The 25033-nt window shown below is 38.3% G+C and overlaps 1 protein-coding gene across 3 annotated transcripts in view; it reads left to right on the plus strand.

The window, feature by feature from the left end:
* Positions 1 to 18179: 18179 nt before the first annotated feature.
* LOC124172675 (zinc finger protein 2 homolog) overlaps positions 18180 to 25033 on the plus strand; it is a 44949-nt gene continuing 38095 nt past the window's right edge. For 2 of the 3 annotated variants that reach the window (XM_046552131.1, XM_046552132.1), the window contains exons 1-3: positions 18181 to 18320; positions 18392 to 18657; positions 18782 to 18919. In XM_046552131.1, coding sequence (XP_046408087.1) covers positions 18490 to 18657; positions 18782 to 18919 — 306 coding nt within the window. In that variant the 5' untranslated portion in view covers positions 18181 to 18320; positions 18392 to 18489. Of the gene's footprint in view, positions 18321 to 18391; positions 18658 to 18781; positions 18920 to 25033 lie in introns of all 3 variants that reach the window. The other variant, XM_046552133.1, reaches the window with a different exon arrangement.

Here is a 25033-nt window from a genome sequence, read left to right on the forward strand (position 1 = left end):
GCCAAGCGAGTTGCGCAAGGAGACTCAAGCTGATAGTATGGTTAGTATCTGTTATGTGTAAAAATTCCAAGGCCCTACTTCACTGGGTTCCTATTCAGGGGCGCCCACTCATAAAAAATATTGGGGGGGCCCATATCGGAGGTTTTTCCCCGTGAAGAGGTTAAATTCAAAGTGTGTCGCAGCGCCGAAAAGCTGTCATGATTCACACCACCTGATTCAGTTAACCTGCTTAACCTTATAATTATTTGTTTTAACACATTGTTGAATTTATTTTAAAAGGTAACTATCGTCAAACTTGGGAAAAAAATTACCAATATATTTTTGTGATTTCACAAAGCATAATATAACTTAATTATTTTCTTGAATTATTGAGGGGGCTCCGCCCCCCCAAACAAATCGTTGAGGGGGCTCGGGCCCCCTCAGGCCCCATGGAGTCGGCGCCACTGTTCCTATTGGCTTAAGTGACACAGTTAAGCAGTAGAAGATTTGTGCCCTTCAGGATTTTAATGGGAACGCAGGACCGTTGCAGAGAATCCTGCTGAGGATGACCCTGGGGGATGAGTACATAAAGGGGTACAGTGCGTCGGGGCAAAAAAAAAATCCTCAAAAGGAAATCCTGGTGCCGAAAGAGATGTGTTGGCAGCCATCCAATGCCAGTTTTCCTATTTAAAAACTGCGTTGCTTGTTATATTACCTTTTCAAGAAACTTCTTCCCCAATAATCTAATTTCTGCCACCACTTCATATTGTAAATGTTGGGTAGTGTTAGGAACGGGTCATCATCTATCTGTTCTGAATTCTCTTGCTTTAAATAGGTGAAAAAAGTATATTAAATCTACCTATCGTACATGTAGTTATGGGAATTTCTGATGCTAGTCTTCATCCAAGTTTAAATGCCAATAATTTTGGATTACCATCTTCATGTGCTTTGTAAACCTTTACATGCAAGTGCATTGATATTTGGCAACTTTTTAATGTTGTACAAATTTTTTCTTTTCGTCTTTTTCCACGCATCTGAAGTATATTTTGCAGTTCTTCTAGTCTGCGTAGACAGCTAGTTTTTCACTCTTTAAATTGCACAATGTGGAGCTTATGATAGTAACCCATTAGTGAAGTATTTGGTGGTACCATAGTTCTTTTGAAACTCCCATTTCTGTTGGATTTATGTATGTCCTTTCAGCTGCGCACATCTATAGATATATTAGGCCTATTAATAATAACCTGAGTATTATATAGATTATGTAATGAATGATATATTGAAGAATTGAAGAAAACTGCTATTCAGTCGGTCTTTGAATCTATATGTTATCTCTTGCGGGCTTGAAAGTCTTCCGCTCATGTCTTCGATTTATTTGTTTACGCTGTTCCGCTTTTGTTACTTGGTTAGTTGTAAGATCGATGGCATAGTCTTTGAGTTATTCAGTCTCTCAGGTGAAATGGTACAAACTAGCTAGTCACTAGAGCAGATAGGTTCCAATCCGCATAGATTCTCTGAGAACAGACTAGATGAACCCCCCCCCCCCAAATCAAGACCAGTAACAAGGTTGCACCTGGGTCCAGGGAAGTTACCCCACCCGTTGTCCAGACCAGTTACAGAGAGGGCTGCTCGTGGGTCCAGACCAGTTTATCCACCCTTTATCCAGACCAGATGCAGACCATACTGGTCTGGTGCAATGTTTCAATTTCTTCCCCGTTCCAGACCATCTACAGACCTGTAGCTCCACCCAAGTTCCAGACCTGTTCGAGATCGGTTACAGACCAAATATTTTTACCTGGGAAGTGTATACCAGTCCAGGAAATGTCATGAAAATTAGATTTTGGCAATACATAAACTCGAAATATAGGAAATATGTGATAATCTTTATGAAACTGTGCAAGTGTTTCTACATTTGAGTGGTGAGGCGAGTGTCATGCGTTCCTCTAGTGTGGACTGCAAAAAAGGGTCAATGACAACTTGGCAATGCTTAACATTATTTGCTTGACAGAATAAAGTTACAGGAGAAACAGTTAAAGTTGCTAGGAGAAACACATTTCTAACTACAGAGTGGGGAAATTATTTTATTGCAGAGAATTTCCGAAACTATGTGGATACTCTTCCTTTCGTGAATATACCCTTAAGTATTTGTATCCTAATGAGATAAAGTATTATTCAAATTTCCTTGTATCTTAATTAGATATCCTTCCATTTTATGATTTCGTAAGCTTAAGTCCATTCCTGTGAGGAAGAGAACTTGGAGTCTGAGGTAGTTGAGATCCCTTTGCATGGTGAATTGGTAGTCAAGAAGGAATTTATTGAGGTGATTTTTTCCTCTCGCTTATACAATCTCTTGTAAGGATTAATGCAATGGTTTTGGTAGTTAAGTGGTTCTCTGCTTGAAACATACCAATGTATTATGATACATCCTCACTTGCCGAAGGTACACTTTCGTCCGCATCACTTGCAAGTAATTCTTTAATATTTTGTTGTCACTTGGAAATTCTAATCTTTTTCTACATCTACATCTACATAATACCCCGCAAGCCGCCTAAAAGGCATTTGGCAGAGGTTGTTAGGACACCAGCCGTTTACAGCTATAAAAAAATTAAGGGCTCTAACGAGGTTGGGAGTAGCGTTAACTAAAGTCCTTTATGGTTCGGGGAAAAAAACGAATTCGCATATCTATCCGTTCGGCAAAACATCTCTCTTAATTTATCGCTTCTATCGGACCTGGAAATGTAGTGTGGCTCTAATATTATATTCTCTGTGTCACTCTGAAAGATATCCATTCTCAATTGTTCAAGCAATCTAAGCCTAGCGCGCAGCCTCCGAGTCTGCAACGGCTACTCTCGGAAATTCTAATCTTTTTCAACCTGTTGAAGTCATTGTAGCGATCCCCAATTATAAAAATATCCACACACAGGGATTACACCCGAGGATAATTACAACATGCTGCCTGAAAGAACACCACACAGGATGAATAGTTCTATGGTACTATTGTGTCGAAGATTAATGGGTACGGTTTTTTGCCGTAGAATATAAGAAACGCTAGTGCGCAGATCACACACGTTAATAGGGTAGTTTCCTTCATCGAAGAAAACGAAAGGCATTGATTGCGATTCGTTACCCACCATTAGTGTATTCATAATACACAAATTATTTGGTTTTAGAAATCCCAGTTTAGACGAATGGCAAGGGCCAAATTTTATCCTCATTTGAAAAAGGCCATATTGGCGCCCATGCGATGCCACTCCAGGTGACGTCACAGGGACCTAGTTTCTACACGAGAGGATAGGAGTTATACATCGTCTGAGGTTACCAATGCATGCAAGAGGCACAGAGCTCAGGGGAACATGTCTTAATAATAACCTATTAAAACTGGCTAAGGTCGGAAAATTTTCTTCGTTTGATAAGGTATTAATAAACCTTTTTTAAGCCAAGCGTTACCAGATAGCATGGTGCTCAGCTACCCGCTAGCATTCTGCGTCGTATCAGCGCTCAGAGCCTCTCCAAGGTCACCTCACAAGGCGGGAGGGGGAACCAGAAATGCGTCACACGGACTTTTTTCCCATCATTCCTACTTACGCGTTGCGTTTTCGCGCGCTTGAAAGTTTTCACTTTTCATTTAATCGCGAAAAATAGATATCGTCATTTAAAAATCTAAAAGCGGTAAATACGTACTCCAGTAGTAATAATCTTTCGATTTAGGCAATAAAAAAATAATAGGAAACCACCCTATTGGCAGCTGTAAATTCAACGTCGTTATAATAAGCGATATTGACCTAATTAGTGATAAACCGTTTATACCAGATCTGTCTTTCTTATATCAAAATTGCTAGTTACTGGAACAAGGGCGTACCCAGGATCAAAAATAGGGGGGGGGCAAGCCAAAGCTGCTCAAGTTGGAGGGAAGATTTTAAAATGGAAAAAGTGAATGAAATCAACATTTTAAGGAAACTGTAACAGCTCTTTATTAGTTTTAAAATTATTGAGTTGAAAAAATATTTCGTAACCTTGATAACCCTATGAAGAGTAATGTGATGAACTGCCATTCCGAGGACTCTGGTGACCCCCACAACGCTCGCTCACATCATGAAGCGGCCGGCAGGAGCTGGTCACGTCTCATTAATCTCTCCTGTCCCACGCTTGTGCCAAATGAGACGACGAGTTCGTGTGAATCTCTCTCGTGAGATGAGACCACGGAGGCAACCGCAAGTGCGAACGCGTATATACCGGTATATTATGGGGACTAAAACTAATCATGGCACATGCCATTTTTTCCCTCCTCCACTCTTCCCAAAGTCTCCTGTTTCGTAGCGAAACCCGATATCCTCGCAGGTGTTTCTGTGTATTCGATACCCAAATTCATTTATCGAGAAAAATTATCAGATTACAATCTTTGGGTAATAGGGTGGTTTCCTATTATTTTTTATTGCCTAAATCGAAAGATTATTACTCCTGGAGTACGTATTTCACGCTTTTAGATTTTTAAATGACAATATCTATTTTTCGCGATTAAATGAAAAGTGAAAATTTTCAAGCGCGCGAAAACGCGACGCGTAAGTAGGAATGATGGGAAATCTCTCCGTACGTCGTATTTCTGGTTCCCCCTCCGCCCGGTGAGGTGACCTTGAGGCGAGGCTTAGCGCTGATACGTCACAGGCTGCCAGCGGGTAGCCTAGTACCCAGCTGGCTGGTAGCGCTTGGCTTAAATAAGGATTATTAATACCTTATCAAACGAGGAAAACTTTCCGACCTTAGCCAGTTTTAATAAGTGATTATTAAGACATGTTTCCCTGAGCTCTGCGCCTCATGCATGCATTGGTAACCTCAGACGATGTATAACTCCTATCTTCTCCTATGGAAACTAGGTCCCTGTGACGTCACGTGGAGTGGCATCGCATGGGCGCCAATCTGGCCCTTTTCAAATGAGGATAAAAATGGACCATTGCCATTCGTCTAAACCGACATTTATAAAACGAAATAATTGGCATATTATGAATACACTAATGGTGGGTAACGAATCGCCATTATTGCCTTTTGTTTTCTTTGATGAAGGAAAACACCCTATTGTCTTAAACCAACAACCGACGCGGCAGCACCGGAATAATGGAGAAATTGGAAACGCGACGCCACGGAAACCTACCTAGTTTCATTGTCTGAATTTTTGATTAAGAGGTATCTATTACCGTGGGACTCATTGTCAGTGCCACGGACGGGAAGCAGGGAAGGACGCGTAGTTGGAGGGAGAGTTTGAAGACTACAACGGATCATGTGACCTGCATAATGCAGCGACAAACTGAACCCCTTCGAAAAATTCTTCCCCCGGCCCTTCAGCTACGGTCGCTTCTCGCGCAGATGGGTTTAATGGTACCCTATGAACGGATATTGAGGAAAAACCCAGAGCGCCGTTTTGTAAAAGGCATGCATTGAAAGGGGCAGTGGGAACGAAACCCTTAGGACGGGCTCGCGGGATACACTCCTGGAGCAGGGACTATAAGCAATCAGCTTTTCTCCTCTGCCACCAGAAGGGGAAGGACGGGAAGGATCAAGGAAAGGAGGCGCCGCCGCGATGAGAGCTCGGCGACGCCTCCAGGGGAAGGACGGGGAAAGTAGGGAGGGGACGAGGAATCCTGCACCGTCACAAGGCGGGCAGGTCCTACCATCAGCGAAACCAAGCTTACGCAATTAATATGCTATCAATTTCAGTAGATTTTCCTATGAGGAAGAAAAATCTATCGATCAAATCGGTAGATATTGAAAGGGGAAGTCCTTCGCACGGATTATGAGACATTCTCTTTCTTGGTTTCTGCGGCGAGACTAAAAAACCCAAGGCGAAATTTGCGTCTTATTTTCCGTCGTCAAAATTTGCTCTTTTTCGAGTACAATGCATTGAAATACAAACAAATTTGTTACGACGCATGAGTATTCTCTATTCAGGATATCTAACGAGGAGTTACATATTTCAAAGTATGCGTTGACAAAAAGTTCCTTTTCCGCCCGAAAATTTTCCCTCTGCGCACAAAACAATGCAAGAAGCTGTTTCCACCGCCGCCATAATATTTTTTCTTAAGATCAACACCTTGTTACTCCCATCAGAATTGATATAAATTAATATTGTTCCACTATAAATAACTTAACAGTTTTCTAACAATTTGATATACCCAGCATATAGAGATCTCGACGCAAGAAAATTAAGTTAGTAAGCGACTACTTTTTACCTCGCAAAAAATCCAAATTTCCTTGTCCAAAAGGGTGTTACGTCGGCATAACAATATTTTAACTGAATTGTTGTAAAATTGGCGAATACCATAAAAGAGAAAACAGTATGAATAAAAATTATATAGAAGATTCAATCCAATACAAAAAGTAATTGAGCGACCATTACAGGAAGAAGATAAAGTAAAAAAAAACCAGGCAGGCGAGGCAGAAACCAACAGCCGACACCTTCGACCTGAAGACGCTGGCAGGATAGCCAGCGAAACTGTTGTCAACCAACAATCTGACGCGGAAGAAAACCCTGGAGAAATGCAGAGATCAAACTATCGCCGCGGAAACCTACGCTCTAAAAAAAAACCTTTGTACGGAAATTTAAGGAAACGTTTTTTACAGCATTTTCTATAATTTTTGACGAAAAAATTTGGCACCGATAAATGCAGAGTCTCTTTCTACATTAGAAGGCATCGTTAAACAGCGCATAGGGCAGTAATAATTTTCATGCTGCTACTTGCAACACTGCGTACCCGGCCTAATGGAACTCATGAGAGCTCAAGGGGAGCTCTTCTAGGCTACAACCACCGGGGCCCGGAACCAAGCCCGAAGCTTATACGCCAGGACACCCGGGGAGGGGCTGGAGTGGAAGGAAAAAGGATGGAGACGCCGTCGCGATCGGAGCCCGCCGACGCCTCCAGGGAAAGGAAAGGGTTGGAAGGGAGTGGAATAGGGTTAAAACACCCCAATGCTATGGAAGCAGAGGAGGCCCTACCTAGCGAAACCATGCGTGCGCAATTTTTCTACCACCATCCCGGGGACATTTTTCTATGAGGAAGAAAAATCCCAGATAGGGACAGTGGGAAAATCCCAGATAGGGACAGTGGGAAAATCCCAGATAGGGACAGTGGCCTTATGGAGATGACCGTGGGAAACGAATCACCATAATAGCCCATACTGACGAAAGAATGTGGAACGCACTATGCCATCCTTGAAAACATACCGCCAGAAATAAAGGGGAGCATTTTCAGCAGGGGCGGTCAGGCCAGATCGGCCTGCTCCTGGCACATCCGCCACACGAATACTCACGAAAACTAATAAATTAAAACACAAACACAATTTCGATTTCAATCACGATGCCGGCTTCCGTCTTAGCAATGCATGGTGACTTGTTACAAGCTGCATAAAAAACCCAATGGGAGCACACAAAGAATTTCAAAAAACCTTCAGCCAATCGGACGACACCTGAGCCTTATTGCTGAGTTCGCTAAACGGGCGATCCGGTTCAGGATGAAATTGGAATGTCATTGAGTAACACTCGCCTTGAAAATGGGAGACAAGTCGTCTTCCGAAACGTCGGACTATACGACTGAGTTAAATCGGTTGAAAACCCGAGAAGAATTCATCAATGTAATTCACCAGGAGAAATTAAAATCGTTCGTCACACACGCAAATCTGAGCGAAATATCCAAATCAATTGCGCTTTAACTCTTCATAGCAATACAGCAGCATTGCAACAAATTTGGAATTATTCCGGAAATCCACACTACAAGCGCAATGAATAGAAAAGGGAAATTATGGATGTAACTCGATAACACGCTGGCAAATAACTTAATACCGCTATACGAGGGGGATTAAAAATAGCAGGAAGGAAATCGCTGTGCTCTTCGCTCTCATGCATTTTGGGGTCCCTTCCACTAAATGGATGTTACTCCATCCTTTCTGAGTCATTGTGTAACACGGCGTGGCTTTACACGGTTGTAGCGAGCCCCTGTAACAGTTTACGTTCGAAGATTTTTTTCGACTGCTTCGTTTTTTTTTAAGATGACTGGTATTCGAGAACAACGTGCAGCGTTGAAATTTTGTTCTTTTCTGGGTAAAATTTAGTCGGACACGATGAATGTGTTTTCTACAGCTTATAAAGAACACGCCTTGAAAGGAACTCGAGTGCACGAGTTAATTTTGCTATTTAAACGCGGCACAAGTCCATCGAAGACAATCAACGCCCAAGGCCTCCTTCCAGGCCTAAAATTGATGAAAATCCGGAAACAACCTCTTGCCCTTGTGCACAAGGGTATGAGGTGTACTATTCACACACTCGCTGTACAATCTGGTCTTTATTGGAGGTTAATTACAACGAATATTAGCAAATGACACGAATCGCGGTAAAATTCATCCCCCACTTATTGCCTCCTGATCAAAAAGGGGCACGTGTTGCTGCTGGCCGCGAGTTCAGTTTTAGGTAAAACAAAACCTCGGATGACGATTTCCATTCCCCCTTTGAGCATGTCCTGCCGCTTGGAACAGTGGGCGACGAAGCAATAAAACAGCTGCGTCAGAACGTGTGCCATGGGGAGGAATTTCGAAAATGCAAGTGGAAACCTGCCTATTAATTTCCTATAGCCACAGTCTTACCCCTATGGAAAATCCCTTTCAAAAGCACCGCCCTACCAATGGGTTGGCGTGGTCACACCATCCTCATGGTTGCAAGTATTGCTGAAGATGCCAAGTTCAGCTGGTAACCTTAGCATGTGCCTTTGAAGCTCGTAAGGTTAACTGCATTAGTTATGCACAAGTCTAAATACACCACTGCACTCTCTCATCAACCATTATTAAAAAAGAAAACCAATGAAGTCACAGGAATAACAGCCCCGACGTCCGGTAATTTGTTTTGCCAAGGATTTCCCATGGGGAACTTACATGGGTCGTCGATTGCTCTAAAAACTATTTTGAATAAGTAAAATGAAAATATTAGCTCGCAAAATACCTTAAGTTTCTCCATCAACATCAAAAGAAATAAAAAAATTGCATTAAAAATCGAGAAAAATCTCTTTGAGCCGACCACTGCGCGAAGACATCCGAGCGTTTCCGAGGCCAGGCGTGACGTCATAGGTGCCTAGACAACCGTAGGGAGTTTGGAAATACGCTGAGCGCATGCTGTAAAATTTGTTTTGAGGGAGTATCTAGCCGCTCATCGTCACTATTTTGTTCTGTTGTTCTTGGGAAAGTTTTCCTATTGCTATTGTGCCACGATTATTACTTGGGATATTAATAATGCGACATCGGGATGATGAAGTACAAGCGTTTCACTTCGTATGTTTTAGTTATCAGAAAAATGGATAACAACGTTGCCACTCGTTCGAATAGTTCACCTGAAACTCATCTACATATACATATTACCCCGCAAGCCGCCTAAAAGGCGTGTGGCATGGAGTGTTCGGGTAACAGCCTTTTTTTAGGACACCAAAAATTGATACCTCGACCCTCATGGAATTTGTTATGACAAATTATTGCTATACGTCGGCGCCAAATCGAGATGTAAAAGAAACTCGTAATACTGGAGGGTAACGATCGTAAGATGTGCTGTTGACATAAGAGTAAGCTGTGCTGTTGAATTTGGCAACGCCGAATTAGCGGAGGCGGCATTCCTATCCGTCCTACGGTACGAATTCACAACAACATAGTCAGCACACAATCCAAATGTGAGATCGGGAATCGGTTCCGCTGCCAACGCATACATAAGCTACAACCTATTTCAATAATATAGGTAAATCCATAAACAATATACTAGGATATACCATAAAAATATATTGGGAAATAGACAAATACTCGTATATAAAAATGGAAGTCACTGTCACATTATTATATTCATCACGTACAACTTGTATTAAGAGAGCTCGTTATGATGAAAACGACTGTTTATTCACTGATTTAAAGCCTAAAATTAGCCCACACAAGTGACTTAGGTGCCTTTTCTCACTACTATTCGTTGAAATAATGGAATAAGAAACTTCACACACAGTTTTTATATCAATATCTTGATCGTGAAATGTCATATCTACGGTGAACAACAGAGGTTAACACGCCACTGACAATTTTTACACTACTGCTAGACATTTATCGATAGCGTAATAGCACTTTTTGCAATTCAATCACGAGGGACTGATAACTCTTGGCCGATATTTTTTAACCTTGTCAAACTTTGTGCATTACAACCACTGGCACTGTAATTATTAGCAGTAGCTTAACGGCAGATGTCACGTTGAAAATAACCCTATGTTGGCACAAAAAATGTTCGTAGATGTCTCGAATCAGCGATCAAAAGTTGCGTTGACTGGAATTCACCTCATAATACAAGCACAAGCAGTCCTAAACGACGAATTCTCTGGTACCTTCGAATAAACGGATGGAGTTATTGTATATAAAAGCAAATCGGACATTAGTAAACATCAAAATCGTTCTAATTATTTACTTAAATGAATGATATGCCGTCGATAACATCTACTTACAATTAAAGTATCCCCCTACCAACGGCCGTGGCTCAGACTCCTACAACGATGTTATTTAGGTATCATAAATTTTTGCTTTAACTGCTCCAGTTTTATACTTTATGCCCTCACTCAGATATTAATATTATAAATAATACAAAATATGAGGGCTTCCGAACCTCTATCGTCGGATATTTATCTTTAAATAGAAAATAATCAACACTTCTAACAAACGAAGCTCTCAGCTGCTGGCAACTATTTCAAACAATGACAACAATAGTTTAGCGTGATGTTTAGACACCTTTGACGTCATCGAGGCTTCGTCGGCAGTGGCTTGGGGGGTGAGGGAGTTTTTCCCGCGCTTTAAAATTTGTTATATTTATTATTAAATATCTCGCGAAGGAAAACTCAGATTTACATGCGGTTTTCTTTGTTTTATTCAGAAAATAATTTTCTGTCCGCCTGCGAAATAAAAAAAAATTCATGCAAGTTCCTCATTCCAAATTTTTCATTCGAAAGTAAAATTGAAAGGTTTTCTGAGAAACTCCACCATTTTTGCCCGTGAATAGCGAAATGGTGGCCATAATTACTCTCACCCAGTATCATTAATAAACACATACGGAATAAGTGAGAAAAATGAAAAAAAATTATTTCCATTTCGGTAACCAATATACTAAGTCCCCTGTAGAAGGGATCGTCGAGAAAATAATTTGCAAACATATTCTTCCAGAATATGAATCTCTGGAAGAATATGTTTGCAACTTATTTTCTAAACGTTTCATGATATAATAACAATAAGAAAACTTGTTTATCGGGCGAGATTGGGGCTAGAAAGTCCCATCTTCCATCTAACCCCTCGTCAAACATGAAATATATGCAGTTAAATACATTGTCAAGTTGCTCATGAAATTACATGCAATGGAAAGGATATGCAAAATTAGTGAATGCACATAACGGTGTATTTTAAATATTTAGTTTCAAATTAATGAAAAAGACAGAGATTATTCAACTGTGCTTAGCGTGTATATAGTGACCGTATTTTGTAGCACGCATATATATTTCTTCGATGAAATGGAAGGGCGATTATGACTATTTGTTGATTTCAAAATTATTAATAGGGTTCAAACGGAAATGACCTTTAAATGTCATAACAGTTTGTACAAATACTTAGAATAGTAAAGAAGAAATCACATCTTCATTCTTTGGAAACGGCGAAACATGTTACAAATCAAAAAGTATATGTTTATAAATATAATTAAATGAAAACAAAGTACTTTAAAAATTTAAGCAATAATTTGAAAAAAGAAGGCATGTCAAGTTAACCTAATCCAGTGCGTGGTCGGGAAACCATCATGAGAGAAGACAGATTAGAGCGGAGGAGAGTGGACAGCGATCGAAAGACAGCTAGTGCGGTAAGAATATGATGTCATCCGCCTATCAGCCGGACCTTCGCTGGGTATCAATGCCATCCGCAGGCAACGTGTTAAGAAAATAATACGTCCCTTGATCTCATTTATCAAAGTGTTCCACTCTTCATACATTCTCTTGTCCTGCCAGTAGAAAATGAACCACTGATGTTATTATAAAACCCCTGGTGAAATTCCTAATATATCCTGAATGTTATGCAGCCAAGGGTACAAATTTAGGGGTGTTGCGTTTGTTAAGGATGACCACTCACGGATAGAAATTGCAGGCCTATTCGTTCATGTATTTATATAATTAAATTATGCACATACAGCAAAACTACCCGTTCGACCCCTTAACGCCGTCATGGGTATCCAGTACGCTTCCTGAACTTCTTTAAGTAAGCCGGCCTCGGTGGCGGTGGGGTAAAGTCCTCGCCTGCCAATCCGTAGGTCGCGGGTTCGAATCCCGCATGGGTAGGAGGTCCCCGTCCAGGGCATGGATGTTTGTGATAGTCTATTGTTAATGTTGCAACCCACGCTGTAAAGGCCATTCTGTGCTGTTTGCGGGGAAGTGAGAAATAAATAAATAAATAAATAAATAAAAATTTTTCTGCGTCAGCTATTTTATTTTAAAAGAAATTTATCGCATAGTAAGGAAATTTTGTGATGTACTTGAATTCTCACTTAGGTAATTCATTTTGAGAAAGAAATATTCCATCATTTAAGAAATTAAAGGAATATTTTAGCATTGTATCCATCTAAGAACAAACAAGTAAACCTATTAGCAATGAATTTAGCACATGCCTAAGTAGGAATGTTTATGACACCACTAGTTGAACAGGAATATCAGGCTTATGGTCCTCCACCAAACCATTAAATTTTTTGGCTTTTGCTATTGATATTGGTAAGTGTACATTGTTTTGATAGGAGAATGTACCCCTGCTTGAAGTGCTGTTGCTAAATTTTTATTTTAAATCTATCTCAGAGTGATTCATTGGTGTTTCTATCATATTTGTATTTCTTCATCTTTGCTGCATTATTGATTTAGTCAGTTTCAAGCTTACCGAACACTCCCTATTATCCGGGATAATGATGAGGAGAGGCGGCACGAATAATCGGAAAGCACGAATAATCCTATCTTTCACTTTAATATCATGTTCTTTTTGCAATTCACGTAAATCAAATAATATATTATTTTTCCGCACATTGTCTGCTGTTTTAGAAAGCTTTCCGGATTCCCTGAGAGCTTTCTTTTCCCATCAGCGATCTTTTTAGCGGCAAAAGCGTGTTGTAATCTTACTGGCCAGGTATTAATACCTGGTTTCTGAAAACCATGCATACGTGACTGCGTGATCACGAACTCTGAATAGAGATTTGGGCTGTGATTTTGCACAGATGCTGCAAGACCACTGCGCGACGTCCAAAACTAAACTTTCACTGAGTGATCACATGAACGGATAATCGGAAACACCGAATAACCGTAGTCGGATAATCGGGAGCCGGCTGTAATAATATAAGTAGTATTAAAAAATGAGTTTTATGAAATATCTTTTTGCATCGAAGATGTTTGCAAGTTTTTCTTTCTGTATGAATGTTTGGCGCCATATTCTCTTTTGAGTGGATAATTATAATTGAGTAAAAACTGGAGGTGAAGCACAAAATAAAAACATAAAAAATTCCTTATCGATGGTTTGTATTCAAAGACACTATTATTGAAAAAAGAATGATTTAATGATTTTTGCCTTACTTTTGGCATTACTCTTAAAATTATTATTCTGGAAGAAAATGTAGTGAAATGATAAAAAAATTTGTGGAACCAATCAGGTTACAAGTGACTATGGATGGAGTTTATATATACTAGTCAAATTTTGAGAAACGGCCAACAGAAGATCCCCTGCGGATGATCAGCAAGTCGCTCCTCGAAACATCGGGAGAGATGGAGAACATCAACCGGTGGACAACCCGAGAAACTTTTCTGCACCTGATACAACGAGAAAACCAAAGAGCATGCAGATAAGAAATTTTGTTTTTTCATTCACCTAACTATAAATTCATAAATATCATTCTTCGACAGCACCACATTTCGAATGATTCCACTCCTGACTTCTCCGCTGCTGTCAACTTCCAAGCCTCGCTTCCGTAGAGAAACATGCTCCATATGTAGCATCTTATTAATTGTTTTCTTACCTCTATGCTTGTATTTTTAGCTGTGAGAAGATTTTTATTTGCGCAGAAAGCCCTCTTCTACTGCGCTGTTCTACTGACTATTTCTTTCTTGCTCCGTCCACCGTGGGCAATTCCGCATCAGAGGTAAGAAAACTCTCTCACCTCTTGGAGCTTATGCCACCTATGCAGCAGCGGATAAAGAAAAAACTCGAGGGAGGCGAAAAAGATATTTTAAGCTACCTATACTTTTATCGTCATGAAAAATAATCAAGTTACGTGCAAAATTTTAGATACTTTCATTTAAACTGATCATGCACACATACAAGACAAAGCGATCTCATGATATAGAGATAGTTACAATTGCGTTCTGCATTGTTCGGCAATGCGGGCAGCCCCACAAGGGGGGGATGGCCCCCCCTGCGCCCCCCATATGTATCCGCCACTGCTCCGTAGGATAGTGTTTGTCTTAGCCTCCTCTCTTCTGCTAGGTACTTATAAAGATAACAGAAACATATTCCCCGTCGATGATTCCTATTCAAAGACACAATTGATGAATAAGGAATGATATAATTAATTGATAAGAGTAAAGGTAGTTATAAAATATGAAACTTTGTGTTTTAATTCACTTATCTTTGAATTTTAATCCCATTAATGCCAATATTAGGCAATATAAAAAAGGGAATAAGGATATCCCTCTACAACCCCTTATATTCTCTTCAAGGACCATCATGTATTTTAAAGAGAAAGGGTGACTCGCCTGACTACTGCGGCAAATTAATTCTGGAAGTATGTGCGGAATTCGTGAAGGGGTTCAATAGGAAATAGGTGCGTGTGTGGAAGCAGCTGGATCCTGACCTCTCCTCATTACCCCGATTGACATTCATGATGACAACGTTTTATTGATGGATCCTAAAAGTGAAGAGAGATGAAAATGGAAAAAAATCGAAATACAAAGCATAATCAGTCATCAGTCGATGTGCTCAAAAACCAGACTTGATTACTAAGAAACATACATCCCTTTTGTGGGTAAATTATTCTCGGGATTCCCGCCGGGTTAGTGTTTTTATAACGGCCCACGTTTCAAAGAAATAAGGAAAGGCTCCAGGAGCAGAAGCGGCAAATGAAGACTCGGGCAACTGGAGAAATCTGCCATTGCCGCACATTGTGTGAGCCAGGACCACATCATCAAATTTGAAGAAGCAAAAATAATTTGCCATGCTAAAGGTTTTTGGGATCGCCTCACGAAGGAAGCTATAGAAAATAAGCTGGAGAAAAATTAATTTAACAGAGAATTACATCAGTAATACTTGGAAACCCGTTTTGCAGAAGATTCTAGAAGTGAGTGAAAATTCGCGAATGCAAAAATCAAAAACTAACGCCACCTACAGCCACAGAGATAGCCAATCTAGATGCAGTTGACCAAATTATTTCGAAATTACAGTTAAAGAACTTCATTTATGTAATAAGGTCACATAAGGAAATTAAACTGTTTAATATAGGTGCGATAAAAGAATTGGCATCGTATTTTATTTTATTATATTTTTATTTAACTAAATTTATTACAACAATGAGACTTAGCAACCAAGCATTAAATAAATCAATATTCAGCCCTGATGATGAGTGCCGAGACGGTGCTTGAAACGTTGGCCGTTATAAAAACATTAACCCGGTGGGAGTCCCGAGAAAAGTTTACACACATTATTCGCCGGGAAAGCATAAAATCATATTTCATATGTCCCTTTTGCTTCAATTTCAACAGCTACAGTTCGTATTCTACATGTACGAATATGATCTAACGTATATATAACGTACGATTGTATATATAATTATGATTTGTCCATTTTATGCTTGCGGGTGAGCTTTCGTGGAGCCCGGACATTCTGGAAAGGTTTCATTAACGGGGTGGGGACAGTACCGAGAGAGGGAAGAGAAGCGAACATAACGTTGCCAAATATACGCAGCCGCTGAAGTTGATCACTGAAAACGTGTGAGTCATGGGTGGCCACAGGTAATCTGGCCCTGGCGTACAGTGGGCTGAAATCGAATAAAGCTGGACAAAACCTCAAAAACGATTTTTTGAGTGCGGAAATTAAAAATTTGCACAGTTGTCAAAATTATAGTGATATTTTTTTTACGAAAACCATTTTTCATAGGTAATTTTTTAAAAAAAAGTACTTGGCCTCAAATTTGAACAAATTTCGCAAAAATTTCCCGCATTGAATTTTTTTCGAAATTCAGCATGTTACACCTAATGCCACACCTTCTGTAGTATTTCAATAGAAGCAAAAATTAACACTATCATTATGAACATTATTATTGTTAATTCTTGTCAACTTGGCAACTCGACATCTGCAAGTGTAAATCTATGACGGCAGTCGAACGTAATTCCGCGGTAAATCATCACAATAGGGAAAACAGTGTACTAAAAACTTCTCTGAAGCTTTAGGGGGATCTATGACCCCTATTATAATCACGCTACTGCTTTTAAGAACTTCAAATAGTCGACTTTGGGGAAAATTACTTTATCATTCACCACTCCAATTTTGAGTGCCGAAATGATGCAGGTAAAATGTATTTCCAGTCATGTCGTTTTTCAAAAAATTTTCCCGGATCTCCGGTTTCCTGGGGGGTCCTCTCCCGAAGGAAAGTCTCAATGTTACGCCTCTGAATTAAAGGCTTCGAGGTATCCTTCGTTGAGGGCTACGGACAAAGGTGGAAAGCTCTTATCACATATTGGAAATTGTCGTGGTTGAAGCATTGGAGAATTTGGTTCATGCGTTGAGCTTGTGACAGTTGCGTAGCCAGGAATTTCGTCCAGGATGGGGTCTAAAATTTTTGCGTGGAAAGGTTTTGAAAACGGAGTACTAAATAATTGGATTTTAACTAATTTTTAACTATTTTCATAATGGAAAAACCTTCATTTGTTGAAGAAGTCTCTTGCAAATTCATGATTTTTCAATATATTTTCTTTTGTGAAAGAAAATGATTGTGTTTTTATATTTCGGGATAGTGTCCGGACCCGCCGTAACCTCCCCTTGGCTACGCCAATGGCTTGTGCCTTCAAAAAAGCGATATTTCGATACTGATAGCATGATATCATGCTATCAGTATCGAAATATCGATATTATAATATCGCTTATTTGTATGCACTATACATTATGTAGATATTATAATGGCAAGTTGGCGCCTTTTCCGGAATAACTACATATGTAACCGCCACTGGCGGAGCTTCAATCTTTTAATATCATATTAATAACTTTCATATCGTAATAATAAGAGAGGGTATTTCGTGCAATAATTTTTTATGTTCTTTTTAACCTCAAATTTGATGGTGAAAAACGATATTGTGTGCGTGTCAGACACTTGTCTGGAGAAATCCCGAATCCGTCCTTATGCATGTATGTGAGACAACATTGCCAAATTGAGGAAAAAATTGCATTTTGCAAAAATTTCTATTTCACAAAACACGATATAACCACAAATGGAACCATCTACCTAAGTCTATTTATGATACGAGGTTTTTTTTCTGATTTCTTTTTAACTATCAGAAATACCAGAGTAAAATGGTGTATTCGTATTTTTTTTCAAATGTGGTTCTTTATGATAGTGATCATTATACGTCACCTCTCGAGTGGAAGCTTGCTTTATTTCAATTTTCGCCGACCCTTAGAGCTACTGCTGATCTTTCAATATATATGCAATTCGTGAATTGAAATTATATTTATATAATAATAGTAATCCGCATGAGGACTCCACAGCAAGGTATTTCAAAATGTCTATTTCTTCGGGTGCGCAAAATGAAAAATGACGTTATCCTGCGTTCGCAAGATAACTGATATATTATTGAGTGTAATCAAGTTAGCCTTTTTATAGCTGTTTTGAAAAATTTAGTTTATATGATTCATGAAAGAAATTTTGTTACCTCTCCGCTTAGTCACTGCAAGGCCGTATACATATTCTTGCACTCGTGCGGCAACTAAAAATGCGCTTTAATTCCGTTCATTACCGCATAATTAAATTAAGTTTGTCAAATTAAATATTTTTCTGGTAACAATCATCGCAAAAATGATATATCTTCAATGAAATGTTCTTATTCTTTCATCGAATGGTAATTTCTAACTCGTATAGTAGGCCTCTTTACGTGTGTCTCTGGCGGTGAAAATTGTAACTAACCTTGAATCTAAACGAATCTTTGGTTCCATAGTCTCATACTAACAAAGAGAATGAAAGCCGATGAATATCCGTTCGATCATCTGCGATGGGATTCTTGTTTTATTTTAAGTGATTGTAGATTGTGAGCAATTATCTTCCACTGTTAGCATTCTAAATTTATTTCATTTCCATATATCATTGAAGTTTTTGTAGTTTCTTCGTAGGATTTCGAGATTCTCTCAGTGCTGTGTTGACGATTTCTTGGACGAGTGAATTGTTTTGAGGATTGGATAAGTGATAGCAATGAAAAAATGAGCCTTACTACCGCTATATTCTCGAATATGTCGGAAAGGAGTTCTACAGCTATCCTATGTAGGCTTTGTATGCTGAAGAATCACAGTAATTTCAACATATTCACATCAAAGGTGGCCAGCCAAATGACCGTGGAGGATGCCCTACATGATTTAATCGGTTTAAGAGTAAGTTGCGAGTAGCATTTTGTTTATTTTTTTGGTCATAATTCTTATTATATTCCATGTTATTAACGGAAATGCCTTTACGATTCCGAAACTCCTTGACGCATCGCGTTTTGATTGCTATTAGGTTGCTGCGGGAGATGGCCTGCCCACCACCATATGTCCACAATGTTTGAAGAAGCTCATGGAATTCTGTGATTTCAAAAAGATTTGTTATGAATCGGACTCAGAAATGAGAATACTCTTGTCGAGAAACTACTGCAGGGTGAGTGCAATACATTTCTTCTCATTTAAAGCTCGATGCATATTAAGTTTAGGTGAATGTATAGTGTCAATGTTGTGATTATGTTGAGAGGTTAAATCGAGGAAGATTTATTTATTGGTGGACTCAACAGGTTACAACAGAATTTTGAAACTCAATACTGTAATCCACCAATCACTTGACGTCGTGAGGGGCAAAATATGTTGTATGACTGCATAACAGCTGGTAAATCTTATATTTACTAAAGAAATCACTTATTAAAGTAAAAAAATGGTGACATTATAGTTTCACCGAATCGTGCTTTCGTTCCACCCCAAGGATTGTTTAGAATGTGAAATACGTTGTATATACAATGTTTGGAATATGATATACGGCAGAATTTGATGAATCGATAAAACTATGGATTTTTCCAAAAAAAATAATTGAGTTTACATTTCGTTTATTAGCAATGTTAGTGGGTATGAAAGGCCCTAATCCATGGTCGACAGAACAGTGACTCAATTCTAACGTTCCGCTTATTTTGTTTACCAATCTGTGAATCCTTGGCAAGGAGTTGAGTTGAATTGCAGTTAGTGTTTCAGCATCCACGAGTGAATACGTTTTGTCATCTGGTTCAATTATATGTTTACAAATCATTGATAGCTATGAAAGTGGGTCGGCAACGGTATAGTTTTATTCATAGTAGCTTGTAGTTGTAGAATAGTAACTTGGGTGTTAGTCGAGGTTCTACAGGGAATGAAACGAAGTCGCAAAATGATTAATTGAGGGAAATGTATGTTTACAAATAATTGATAGCTATGAAAATGGGTCTTTCGAATTCAATACAGGCGGTCCCCGACTTTCGTACACAATGCGTTCCCGAAAACTTGTACGAAATTCGAACCATTGACTTCCATACTACATAATTAGGGGTTACGTTCCAAAAGAGCGGAATATACGTACTAAAACCTTTTTTTTCACGGATTTTATTTCAATTGACTTAATTTTAATAATATGTTAATAAAACTCCTCAAATCATCTAATTTCTTTCGAAAATTTTCGAAATGTGTTTGAATGAAAGAGAGACAAGATGGTTAAACTGTATTCAATATGATTGCGGACAAATGAATTTTGTTAGATTTTCTTATGGAGTAAATTATTGATTGATCTGTGACGTGTATGAATTTTTTTGAATAGCTTGGTATAGCTTTAAATGTGACTCCTGGATGTAAGTTGATCATCAACCACTGCACATAAATCACTGACAGCATATGTTTTGGGTTATTTATGATTGGATATGGACTAAGGATTTGGAAGGTTTTCTTGGATCTTGAACTTATGATTTTGCATTTGCCTAAATTTAATAAAAGGTCATTGTTTCTCAATCAAATATCAAGACTTAAAATTCTTCCATAGAACTGCTGCATCTGTTTTTGAGCTAATTGTTTTGTGTGTTTTCAAGTCATCAGTGTATAAAAGGATGTATATATCACTTAGTGCTGAAGAAATATCATCAAGGAATAAAATGAAGAGGGGTGGCCCTAAAGGAGAGCCTTGGGGTACTCACGATGCCGCTAGTTATTCTTTAGAAGGTACTGGCAATGAGCTTTCTATTACTTTGGTTGGTGTTTACCCATGACAGGGAAGGATTTTGAGAACCAAGAGCTTTGATTTTATTTGTTAAGACAGAATGACTGACTTAATAAATTGCTTCAGTCGAATCTGTATATCCTGAGTCTATTTGAAAATCAGATTCCCTTGCATTTAATACATGATATTGATACACTAGAAGGTGTATGGTGGCGTAGCATCTTGATTTAAAGCCATGTTGCTCTGGAATAATTATATTTCTAAGCAGTGGGGACATTTTATGTACCACTAGTGATTCAAATAATTTTGGAATGGCTGAGATGGTGACTGATGAACTGTAATTTCTTTCATTGATTTTATTCCTTGATATTCACACGGGAGTGGCATTACTGGCTTTCCTTACTTCTATGAAGAAACATATTTTAAAAGATGCATTGTCATTGTGAAATAATGGAGAAGTAAGAGCATATTATTTACACATATTTAGCTACAAAGGAGGGACAAGAATGGTCTGGCAGATTTTTTAATGTTCGGCTTACTTTGGCCGGGTACAATATCATTTTCTGTGATTGATAAAAAAGATAATTAAAATTTGACATTGGCATCTTGTTTAGGACAGCTCTCTGTTGTCAGGTCGGTTTGATAACATCGAACCTTGAATTTCAGTTTTCGAAGATGCATCAGCAGCTTGTCGTTACCTCATCCATAAAATCGCACATCCTGTATACCTAACTGTGACTCTAGAAGTTGAACGACCCATCAAAGTGCATCCTCCAAAATCTGCATCACCGTAGACATCCAGAAAACCCTCATCCACATTGTTTCAATAGACTATCCATAGATCCAATTTCCCTGCTATGCTCTGAAAGCTCACTTGACTCATGCTACATCTCCTTGAGTTGGATTTTCGTGTGTCCTTTAAAGGAATCTGACACTATATGCCAGGTCTGTTATTGTGCAAAGCATGAAATACATCAGTTCTCCAACAGCTTGACCTTTTCAGGCTTCTGTTTACATCAGATTCTTTAATTCCTTGTTCCATGGGGGTTACCCTTGCAGTAAAAAAATCCGGAGGAGGTGTAAAGTCTTCTTCGTTTCTTACTCAGAATAGAAATAACAGTGTCAAGCCTCAGTTTTTGAGCAATTTGCAAAAAAATATAGGTGAATGGTATTTCTATATTATTACGCTTCAGTGACCAAAATTTCAAGTTGAAAGACCTAATACCAATATTTAATCCTCATAAACCTCATGCACAGCTATTTGGTAGCTTTAACATTATTGATAATACGAGAAATTATATCTTTTCCCAGATGTTCCTGTAGCAAAATTTCGTCTTGGCCCTGGCAATTATGTATCCCACATAATTTTTCCTTATATTTAAATATAATTGGCCTTATGAACAAATTATGGACTGCATCATCCTAAATTATTTTTATTGCGTCTTTGAAATACACCAATCGCAAAAAGTATCATTTATTTGTCAATACTTAACACTACAGCGATTTTTGGCCCTGTTTTTTTTATTAGAGCCCTCAATGCATTGTTGTCTATCATACCATTCAATTAGAGTTTGTGCTGTTGCTGCAACAGGAGAGATAGTGGTGTTGCCACCATTTGACTTTCTTTTCTTAGACTTGTTTATTAACCCTCAAAGTTCCTACCTAAATTTAAGACCCTTGTACCACTTAGCCCATTAATGCCCAGACGTATCTTTAGATACGTCACACTTTAAAAATTCCTAAATACTCTGTGGTTTGTTGTTATTGCGATTTCTTTACGTAATATGACAGAATAAAGTCTTCAAATGATATACAAGTGATTTAGATTATTTAAGCCAATATTTGATTTTGTTAGGCTTAATTACACATGGCTGGTCATGAACTACTCAGAAATCGCTACGCTATGGTCATGTGAAAATTAAATTTTCACATAAACCATTGAGTTATCTGAATCCAGTTTTTACCTGTTTTATTTTAAATGTATAAGGAATATTATCTTTTTAAAGAGATTCATTTTTCTTTCAAGCTCATCACAAAACTAATCAGTGAAGTTTTGACGTATCTAAAGATACGTCTGGGCACTTGTGGCACTAAAAATTCAAGTTTTGACCCTTAGGTATGTTTCATTCTATTTATTGATTAGATGAATAAGAAATAATTTTATAAACCTAATTATGTGATGGATCGAAGACAGTTTAATATTCCTGCCATTTCATGAAGAATAATATTGAACAATTAGGTAAATACAGCAAATCAGGAATTTTCTCAGAATTGTTGTGCATCCTCATTTGAATTGTGATAAAGTAGGTACCTTCATTGGAAGCAGAAAATGAGCGAGTATTGGATTTCTGAAAATGCAAATACTCGCAATATCAAGTTGCCTATCCTGGCCCAGTAGCGGATACAGATAAGAATTCAAGGGGGGCACAAAACATATCTTGAGCTATCTTTACTTGTATCGTAATAAAAATTATCAAGTCACGTGAAAAGTTTAGGAAAGTTTTATTTGAAATGATAATAAACAAGACATTATAATTATTATTATTATATATTATATAATTATTATGTATACAAGGCAATGCCATCTTACGATATGAAAGTGTTACAATTGTAGTTCTGCCCTGTTAGGCAATGTGGGCGGCCACGTATGAGGGGGGCGCGCTCCCCCTTCGCCCCCCATATGTATCTGCCACTGTCATGGCATTACTTGTATTCTATATCGCCGATGGTGGAATGGATTGATTACTTTGTTTCTCGTTCAACTTTCCCCTGGCAATAATATCCAATTTGCAAGCCAGAAATCAGTGTACGAAATAAGCAACTTTGGGTAACATTGATAAAGAAACTCTGTACTACGCTCCATCACCAAAAACTCTGTACCTTGTATTCAAATTCGAGTCTCCGAAAGATATACCTGACATAAGGAGGAATCTGCACTTTAAAGACTTTTCAAGCGCCTCTTCTGTAAATACTTTTTTGTTACTTTTGTTGCACACCGCTTGCTAAATAAGTCAATAAAACAGCATAGGGGCTCCCATTTACCACTGAGAAGAGAAGACGTACCTTAGTGATGGAGCAGAGGTGAAACAAATCTGAAATAGCTCTAACATCAGCGCTGTCAGCAGAAAAAAATTCAAGACAAATTTTATGAACAATTGTTAAAAATGTTAGTACATTCTTTGTACGTACAAATCGAAGTGATTTATGAAGTGTTTGGAATATTGCTTCTTTCAGGTCACCGTCTACTTAGTTGATGGCTTTATCGGAGGTCATCTCCAGACTGCACCATCGAAATACTTTCTCAGTCAATGCGAAGGAACAGGTTTGAAGAAATGTTAAGGTTTCTGCATCTGGCAGATAATTATTATAATGGGAAGAATGATGGCAAGGATAGGCTATATAAAGTTCAACCTTAGTTTGAGGTTTTGAACTAGACTTTCAAAATTGTAAGCGTTGGAGAATATTGTTTGGTGGCTGAATCAATAAACCTCTACTATGGTAGATATGGCTGCAAGCAATGTATTAGAGGGAAACGAATAAGGTTATGGTTAAAATTATGGGGTATTTTCGAATCAAGTCACCCTTTATCATGCTGTAGCCAACCTTCAGAGAACAGATCTTGGTCAAGGAGATGTACTTTTAGGGCTAGTGTATGAGTGAAAATTACCACCAGGCACAAACATATTTGCTGACAACTTATTCATATCAGAATTGATTACTATTAGCATGCATAAAAAAAATGAAAACTCCTGCTTGTTATTCTGTTTCCGAAATGCCAGTGGCGATCGCGGACTACAATTCTCACATGGGTGGGGTGGACATGTGTGATCAACTCCTGGCAAATCACCAGACAACAATCAGGAATCAAAATGGTGGTTCAAATATTTCAGATGAGACTTGGATGTATCAGTTGCACAGGGATGGTTACGGTATAAAAAACTAGGATGCAGTATCACACTGCTGTAAAATTTCAAAATGCAAATGTAAATTGTTCACGTTATAATACTATAGTAATACTCAAAATTATATTATTTGATGCATAATAATACAAATTCAAGTATTAAAAACTACTGATGAAGGCATGGGTAATGAATAATATAACAAAAACGTGCATAAACACAATTAAATGATAATGTGCATTTTTTACCCCTTAAGTGCCCAGATGTATCTTAAGATACGTGTAGGATTAAGTACTATGCAAATGTTAGAGATTTTTAAAAATATTTTTTCCCGCATCAGGTATGATGTGTAATCATAATTTAAGCAAAAAAAGTAAAATTTTTATAAAAAAATCTTCTGGGCATTAATGTGTTAATGAAAAAATACAACATGAAGTTACTATTTTAGATGTCAGCGTATTTTTTTTTTCATTTTACTATAAAGGAATTAATAGTTGCTTTCAATATGCTAACACATTGCATAAAGGATAAATTTGTTTATTTCATCAATATAAGTTCGATAATGCGGTCTACACTCAAGCTTATATAACGGCTCATGGCACTAAGAGGATTAAAACTTAACTTAATGTAACTTATTTATTTAGACTTG

The sequence above is a fragment of the Ischnura elegans genome (genome assembly GCF_921293095.1).
Source record: "Ischnura elegans chromosome 13 unlocalized genomic scaffold, ioIscEleg1.1 SUPER_13_unloc_2, whole genome shotgun sequence".
NCBI classification, from domain to species: domain Eukaryota; kingdom Metazoa; phylum Arthropoda; class Insecta; order Odonata; family Coenagrionidae; genus Ischnura; species Ischnura elegans.